At 36.1% G+C, this 8,891-nt stretch overlaps 1 protein-coding gene across 1 annotated transcript; it reads right to left on the bottom strand.

The window, feature by feature from the left end:
• Positions 1 to 60: 60 nt before the first annotated feature.
• Positions 61 to 5,329, bottom strand: LOC120773787. Its single transcript, XM_040102878.1, has 5 exons — positions 5,126 to 5,329; positions 4,850 to 5,032; positions 4,582 to 4,797; positions 715 to 900; positions 61 to 608 (listed from the first exon to the last, which is right to left on the bottom strand). The coding sequence occupies exons 1-5, from the start codon at positions 5,184 to 5,186 to the stop codon at positions 394 to 396; spliced, it is 861 nt and encodes a 286-aa protein (XP_039958812.1). The 5' UTR covers positions 5,187 to 5,329; the 3' UTR covers positions 61 to 393.
• Between the last annotated feature and the right edge of the window lie 3,562 nt (positions 5,330 to 8,891).

Below are 8,891 nucleotides of genomic sequence, written 5' to 3' on the forward strand. Positions count from 1 at the left end.
ATTAAGGCCTAGAAATAATCATCAAATGTGGCAACCCGGTCCCAAATTACAATTCAATTCAATTTATGGAAAACTTTTTATTAATTTATGATCAGGGCTCATTACAACCGCTTAAGTCTTTAAATGTGTTTAAGATTTTTAATTAAAGGTGGCAACTCCAAAACATAAAATTCCATATTTTATACGTATAACAATCACATTAAGCAAGGCCAAGACCCCACATGCTTGTTTTAATTTTTTTTATCTCAGAAAATTATTATTTATGGCGGCACTGTCCCAATATATTCGCTTTCAATTGTTCGTTATCATTTCACATCGATAAGGCATTACATATACCACACACACAATAAATAGATACGTAAGCACTCTAATTGCTAATCGCTTTAAACAATTTCACTTGCACCACACCGCTGACGCCAACACAGTCACAATTATTGCGGACACGACTGTGAGTAAACTGACGCCAGCACGCGCGGCGGGATTGCAGCCGTCCCGGTTGCATTGAAGGCAAGAGCGCGTGGAGTTCTGTTGGAATTGTGGGCGCACGCTGTAAGTGCAGCCATAAACGCTGCTGTATGTGCAACCCCAGTGCTCAACGGGTCCACTCGCTGAATTCAAATATAAAGGAATCGAATTAAAATTAAAATAAGTATTTAAAAATGTAATTTTCTTAAAAAGTGTTATATTCTCCAAGAAATTTAAACGTTTACTCACGTGTCTGCAGCCAATCACGTAAACAATTCATATCCCTCGTGGTGTTGGCGCTCGGTACATTCAGATAATAGTAGTTCAGATGATTCAAAGCCGCATTGGCCAACTGGTAGGTGCAGTCCACCTTTCTCGGTGATCTGCAATCATACGAACTTACGCAGGAATAGCATTTCAAGCCGTTGACGAAGCCTGATGATTAAAATATAAATATTATTTCAGTTAACCACACATAATCTTACGCCATTAGTCACCAAAAGAGAGACCGCAGCAGACGACAAATGCGAGTGTGAGGAAGTTTCCGGCGGCTTTCATTTTTTAAACTATTAATCACTTATATCAAATATAAATAAATCCTAAAATTAGCTGTTATTAGTTGAACAGCTAAAATTTGACTGCTCACTTTGTGGTTCTAAGTAGAAACATATACATATACTTGTAGGCAATAAGCGATTATTATCTTATCTCAAATTGCTTGCTATTGGCCTATTTAAAAGGAACTTTTTTTATACGCGCGTCTCATATTCTTGGAAACATAGATACAGCAGCTATATTTGAACATTCGTCAATATTTTTAAGCAGAAGTACATAACTACTACATGGCTACCGATGCTTGATATAAAGGTCGTTCTCAAAATGTGAAATATACTATGTGCAAAAAGTTTGTATACATTTCAATAAACTGTGCTACTGACCCTTTTCTGCCTAGGTGCTACAAGTCCGTCCTATATTATAGTTTTTCTACCCAAAACTAAAAGTTTTACAAACTTTATGCTGTCTTTGAATATCCATCACCATTTTGGAGAACCCGTTCAGTTTTGGAAACACTGAAATTAAATGCTCCAACTTCAAACCAAAGGCTGATAGCTTTCAGAAACGACCGATTTATCTCTCTATCGCGACGCACTTTTAGAAAAGTAATACTGAAAATAAGATTTGGTTTTGCTCTGACACGAAAGAGTTGTATATGTTACGATGTAGACGAATTGTTGTCTGTCGATAATCTAATTGCAGCGGGCCAGTTTTGCTTCAAACTAATTCCAAAACCCGTCTACTAACCACAAGTTCGTAGTGCTCCCTTTTTCGATATTATCATAACCAGTCGTAAAAGTGATAAATTCTTATGCGTTTTAAATAAAATACTCGTTGCTTGCAAAAAATTCAGATTAAGACTCAATAAAGAACTAATAGAAAATTTCGGGGTTTACTTTCTTCATTTCAAAAAGTCGTGCCATTTACGATTCAAAAATACCAAAAAAAGGATATCGAAATTATATCCATTGCCCGTCGGTTTACCTTCTTCGGCTTTTTCGGTTTCTCTGCACGAAAATCGTGCATAAGCTGAATTGTAGATTACAACTTTACGCTTTTGCAATGAGCATTAATTTTCTACAGTGATTCTCCATTTCAAGTGTTCTGGCCATAGGAAGCCTCTTCTGAACCTAGTAAGCTTTTTCAGTCACATAAATGCAATAGCGTTTAGTGAAAAACGGTTCGCCCAAAGCCCTGCCCCTCAATGACATTGAACTTCAAATATGTACACTCGTATATATGTATAGGATATCTTCGTACCTTCTTTTTCTTCTTCGTTACTGGCGTAGAAACCGCTTACGCGGTTATAGCCGAGTTTACAACACTGCCCCACTCGTTTCTTCTTTTCGCTACGTGGCGCCAATTGAAAATTCCTAACTAATCCACATCCGTTTTCACCTGGTCTTTTCAATGAAGTGGAGGGCTTCCTCTTCCCCTGCTTCCCCCGGCGGCTACTGCGTCGGATACTTTGAGAGATAGAGTATTTTCGTCCATTCGGCCGACATGACCTAGCCAGCGGAGCCGCTGTCTTTTAATTCCCTGAACTATGTCAATGTCATCGTATATCTCGTACAGCTCATCGTTCCATCGAATGCGATATTCGCCGTGGGCAACGCGCAAAGGACCATAAATCTTTCGCAGAACTTTTCTCTCGAAAACTAGCAACGTCGACTCATCAGCTGTTGTCATCGTCCATGCCTCTGCGCCATATAGCAGGACGGGAATAATGAGTGAGATCTTTGTTTTTGTTCATCGAGAGAGAAAGTTATGACTGTCAAAAGTGACGTGGGTGCCTAGCCGCGAGTGCGACGACTGTTTCTTTGATGACAGGAGATATTTCGTACCTAACGTAGTCAAAAGTGCTCTGTTTTTTTATTTTTGTGTTAATCAAATTAGTTGGCAACACCATATTTTTCAAATATATAATAAATACACTTAATATCAAATCAAAGAAAGTAAAGAGACCCTTCTTGAAAATTTATTTTCAAATTATATGTATTTTATTAACAGGTGGCAACTTCGTTAAACAAAATGCTTAAATTTTAATCCCAGCAAACCAAGCTCTTTAAACAAATTGTAACCCAAATTTCATTTTCCAATAACTCAAAAAAGAAGTGGCAGCTCGATAGCAAATAATTTAATTTATCTATATCCATATTAACACCATTCTTGAAATATTTAATAAGGGTGGCAACATTTCAACTTATATTAAAATTAAAATCAAAGAAATCAAACATGCCATTGTTTAACCAATTTTTTGTTGAATTTTATTTTCAAATAATGTATAATTTATAAACGGGTGGTAACTTCATAGTATAAAATAATTTGTATTTTGACAAAAGAAATAAATTTTGTGAATATATGTACATATGTATATGTACATATGTTTGTATATTAACCCATTTCTTTCTTTTGAAACACGATATTTAATAAAGGTGGCAACACCGTTTCAAATTTAACTTAAATTCAAATCAAATAAAAGAAAAAGACAATATTTTACGAATTTGTAAGTCAACTTCCAATAATTCATAATTTATAATTAGGTGGCAACTTTAAAAAATAAAATCATTTTTGTATGAAAAGTATTAGAATGAATACATTCTATAAGTATCTACAATATTTTTTTCCGTTTCTATTATTAAATGAGGGTGGCAACGCCAGTTCCACTCACATTTAATTTCGGAGCAAAGAAAAGAAATATTTCGCTCTTTTAAATCAAAATTAATTCTCAAATTAATTATAATTTACAAATAGGTGGCAACTTCAATAGTTATTATAATTTGTATTTTAAAAGACATTAAAAAAAAGTATTGAATATCGATATTAACACATTTCTTTCGTTTGAAATATTCAGTAAAGGTTTTTTTCGTTTAAATTATTAAATAAGCGTGGCAACGCCGTTTCAACTTAAACCTGATGTCCGCTCAAAGAAATGAAAGATTTCACTGTTCAACCAATTTTTAGGTCAAAATTAATTCTCAAACTAATTATAATTTATAAACAGGTGGCAACTCCATATTAACCCATTTCTTTCGTTTGAAATATTTTACCAAATATAACGTTTCGAGTTTAACTGTAGTTTGTAAATCAAATTTCATTTGATAATTTAATAACAGGTGGCAACTTCATAACATATAATTTGTCTTATAAAAGTTATTTAAACATACAAATTATATGAATATTCATATTAACACATTTCATTCGTTTCATACATTTGATAAAGGTGGCAACGCTGCTTCAAAATTTGAGTTAAATTCAAACTAAAAGAAAAAACAAATAATTAACGCTTTAACCAATTTTGTTGATCAAAACTCATTTTCAAAAAATTTATAAATTTTAAGCAGGTGGCAACTTCATGGCAAATTATAATTTTTATTATAAAATTTATGCAAATAAACACATTTCATGAATATCCACATTAAACTACTAGTCTATTATAATTTTCTACTACTTAGTGCTGCTGAATACATCTGGCAACACTTTTAATAAAAAATCTCACAACTAAAGTTTGAAACAATACATTGGTATACTTAAAAATACTCTGAAAATTTATTTAAAAACTTCGCTTGCGCCACACACTTTTCACCACAACTGTTGCCACAATTGTCGTTATTACTGTCAATAGACTACCGTTAGCACGTGCGGCTGGATTACATACATCCACGTTGCATTGAGCGCACTTACGTTCGTGATGTTGAGAGTAATATGGATTCACTGGGTAACTGCAACTCTGGTAATTACTATAGGCGCAACCCTTGTATGTGAATTCGTTGGAGGCTATTGAGGAGGAGTTATGAATTATGACCAGTACGAAATTTACGAAACTTACATGTCTTCAACCAATCACGCACACATACGAAACTTTGGCTGGTGAAATTCGTACCAGGTACACCCGTATATAATAGATTTAAGTAATTACGTGTGTTATTGGCCGCATTAGAGTTGCACTCCAATTTACTTGGCTTCTTGCAGTCCTTAGTACTGGTGCAACTGTAACACTTCAAGGAGTTGGCTGCAATAAAATTAGGAACAAGAAGAGATATTAGATTATATATATTAGAAATTATTTGACAATTGAAATGGCAGAATTCGATGGCGCACTTACCAAAAGTTAAACAACAGAAGCCAAAAACAGCTAGGGTGACTAAAGCTTCAGCGGTTCTCATACTGGACGATTTATTCTATGTGTATGTTCAAAACTCTTTTTCAAAAATAAGGTATGTGCTCGCCAACCGCCTTTGAACTCTCGACTAAATTGCTGTCAACACTTAAAAGTACACATGACTCCAAAGCGTAAACACAAGCCAATTTAAAGATAAAGACCGATTATAAAAACACAATTTCACAAAATGCAATAGAAATTTTCGAAACCTTATCGCTAATCTACTTTATAACTACTTATCGCTTTGCTATCTTATGTCTATCTAAGGCCTAATTTTTAGATTTATTAACTTTAAATAAGTGTCTTTCGGTTCTTAATTAGTGTTGGTAGTTTGGTAGATTTGCTTATCTCTGTCATTGTCACGACGTCAGACCCGCAGATTATCCTCTGAATATCAGTTAACCAACCAAAGTTAGTTCAAACTTTATGATTAGTAATCGTCATGGTAGAGAGCTACGCTACTAAGAGATAAGGTTTGCCTTAGTAGAATTTGACTGTTACTGAAACTGGACATTGTTATGTACCACATAGAGGACGGCATATAGAACTCTGTATAAGGTTTATCATGGTAGAATCTGACTGATACTGAAGCAAAACATTACGGTATACCATATCACAACAAAGACGGTCTCTCATGAGTGATTTTTATTAAAAATATGAACAAACATTAATTTCGGTTGCACGGAAACTCCAATATCATATCTGACCAATTCTTAGGACATTGTAGCGATCCATACCAAATTCAAAAGATATCTCGCGAAATAGAAATTGTTCCACACAAGAACTCGATTTTCATTAGTCAGCTTGTATAAGATCTGTATACTACGGTGAACCGATCTGAACCATTTATTCAGAGATCTGAACATTCAGAGATTGCAGCGTTTTCTTGGAATTGGATTCATGCCAAATTTAGTGAAGATATCTCTTTACGAAAAAGAGTTTTCCATACAAGAACCTGATTTTCTCGATTGTTTGTATGGCAGCTATATGTTATAGCGATCCGATCTGATTAATATCTTCGAACATTTTACCGTTGTTGTGGATAATAATGCATGACAAATATCGTGAATATGTTTTGTCTAATAAAAAAGTTTTCATTACACGAACTTGATTCCGATTGCTCAGTTTGTATGGCAGCTGTATGCTATAGTGGTCCGATCTCGGCTGTTCTAATACAGGGTTTGTCCGGTAAGTAATAGGACTGATTTTATTCCGCCGCGACAGTACTTCGGAGCGTGCGCGCACTTACTGGATTCGGTAGAAGGCGCTCCTAACTAACGAACGTGCGGGTGGTCAGTTGTCTCCGAGCACCTGGAGAGTCAGTACAAACATTATCAGGCGTCTTGTTTCTTTGAGTGGTGCAAATCGAAAATGCAACGTTCGTTGGAGCAGAGGTACGCGATTAAATTCTGTGTGAAATTTTATAAATCTGCGAAAGAGACATTTAATAAGATCAAGCAGGCTTACCCAGATGTTGCTTTAGCTAGAAGTGGTGTGTTTTGGTGGCATCAGGCCTTTTTGGAGGGCCGGGAAGAGGTCGCTGATGAAGACCGGAATAATGAGAAAATCCAAAGTGAAAACGACACTCATTTTCGTTTTTGACATCAAAGGCATCGTCCACCATGAATTTGTTCCTCCTGGACAAACCGTCAACGCTAATTTTTGCGTGGAAATCCTTAAGAGACTCAAACTAAGGGCCAATCGGGTTCGACAATACACCGCAGCGGATTGGAAGTTGCACCACGACAACGCCCCGGCTCATACCGCCTTTCTTGTGAACAGCTACTTAACCCAGGCCGGCAACCCAACGCTTCCGCAGCTACCCTACAGCCCAGATATGGCGCCCCGGACTTTTTTGGTTTCCTTGCGTGAAGAGGCCGTTGAAAGGCAAGCATTTTGAGACGACAAAAGGGATCCAAGCAGCATGCACCTCGGCTCTCAAGGCCATTCCCGAGAATGCCTTCCGTGACGCCTTCAATGCTTGGGAATCGCGCTGCATCGACGCAGAAGGAGTCTATTTTGGAATTAAATTTTTTTTTTAATTTTTTTAAATCGACTCAGTCCTATTACTTACCGGACAAACTTTGTATGCTTTGTTAGTTATTTATTACAGAGACATTCATATCTCTAACCACTCTACTAGCGTGATAGCTTATCAAGCCATTTTTGTGAAGCATAATAAAATCAAATCTTTCACCAGGTGTACCTTTGGGGAACCACCTGTTGTGAAATATTTTGCAAGCTTTGGTTACAGTTGATTCGAATTGTGATGGTCAGATATGCAGAAAATGAATGAGTTCTACTTTGAAAGGAAATAAATTTTCACGTAAGGTGAAATGGACAATGGTCAATCACTTAGATAGGTTCGTTCGCCAAACGTCGCACCACTGGCTGAAGGAAAGGTTTTTAATCGCATAAAGGTGTTTTCGCTCTAATTAATCCTATGATAAAACGTGTCACTTATTTTTATACATAAACCGGTTTTAACTCCTATACAATTATAAGCTAGATAAGCTTCCAGTAAACTTAGAGGAATCTAAAAGAAACTTTTGTATTTATAAGTCATAAAAGTTCGCTCTCTTTCTTTCTCACACTCCATCTTTGTCCAAATAGTAACCTTTAGTATAACAATGCAATAACTTTTAAGTCAGCTTCTGGGTATTCAAATAAAAATCTATCTTTTTTAGTCCTTTACTTCTTTTCTTACTGGAGTTTTAAAGCTAATTGTAGTTATCATATATAACGTAGATTGAGTTAGGTCAAGGTCACGTTTGATTATTAAAACGAGGAATGCGCCGCGACCTTTGGAATGCCCCTTAGGGGTCATTACTATCCGGGATCTCATTAGAACAGCTTGGAACGCCGATCCGTTGTGATACCTAAAACTATTATATAATAGATCATAAGGCCCTAGCGAATCAACAAAGCGCTTTGAGTCTATCACAAATTTATTGAGACGGCTAATAGCAGGTTTTACTATGCTTCCAGGTTCACCCTAGGTGAAACTAAGTTGTTTCAACCTCAGTCCTCCATTTTTTCATACAAAATTGACAAGTTTTTCAAACTTACCACATGAATGAATATTTAGTCCAGCATTAAATTTAGTTCATATTTCTAGCATCAATTTGTTTATAAACTAGTTCTGTTATACCTGAGATTAATACTCAAGCATTCGTTTATCCTTTTATTTCAATCACATACACTCTCACAAACTCAGCGTCAATTAAACCCTCCATAGTGATATGCATGCTGGCAAACAGCTGGCCGCTTGTAGTCACTTCGAATTAGAATCAATTTGAGGTCAAAGAAATGCTTTTCTCCAGCCTTTAGCCTATTATTAGCCACCGCGATTGAAGTCTGTTTGGGTTAGAACTGTAATTAAGCGAGGTGTTAGCACAGCAATCTTGAGCAACCGAAAGATTTGCTGCATAAATGGTCAAATGCTCATCGTCAAGCAGGATTATGAAGTCAGAAAACTGGTTCAAGCCAACTGCGCACCAATTAGAATACGAGTTGCCGCCACTTTTGTGGGGTCGTGCGTAGTTTGGCTTTCATAACTTCCTTGACGAATGAGCTAATTAAAGTATAACAAATTACAACACTTACAACAATTACCGACGTGAGCAAAGGATTCTAATTTGTGGTTACCTCTAATATTTATTGCCACAATAATTTATCGAATAAATTACAGCGAGGAAAGTGTTGATAT

Source organism: Bactrocera tryoni, chromosome 4 (genome assembly GCF_016617805.1).
Source record: "Bactrocera tryoni isolate S06 chromosome 4, CSIRO_BtryS06_freeze2, whole genome shotgun sequence".
NCBI classification, from domain to species: Eukaryota; Metazoa; Arthropoda; class Insecta; order Diptera; family Tephritidae; genus Bactrocera; species Bactrocera tryoni.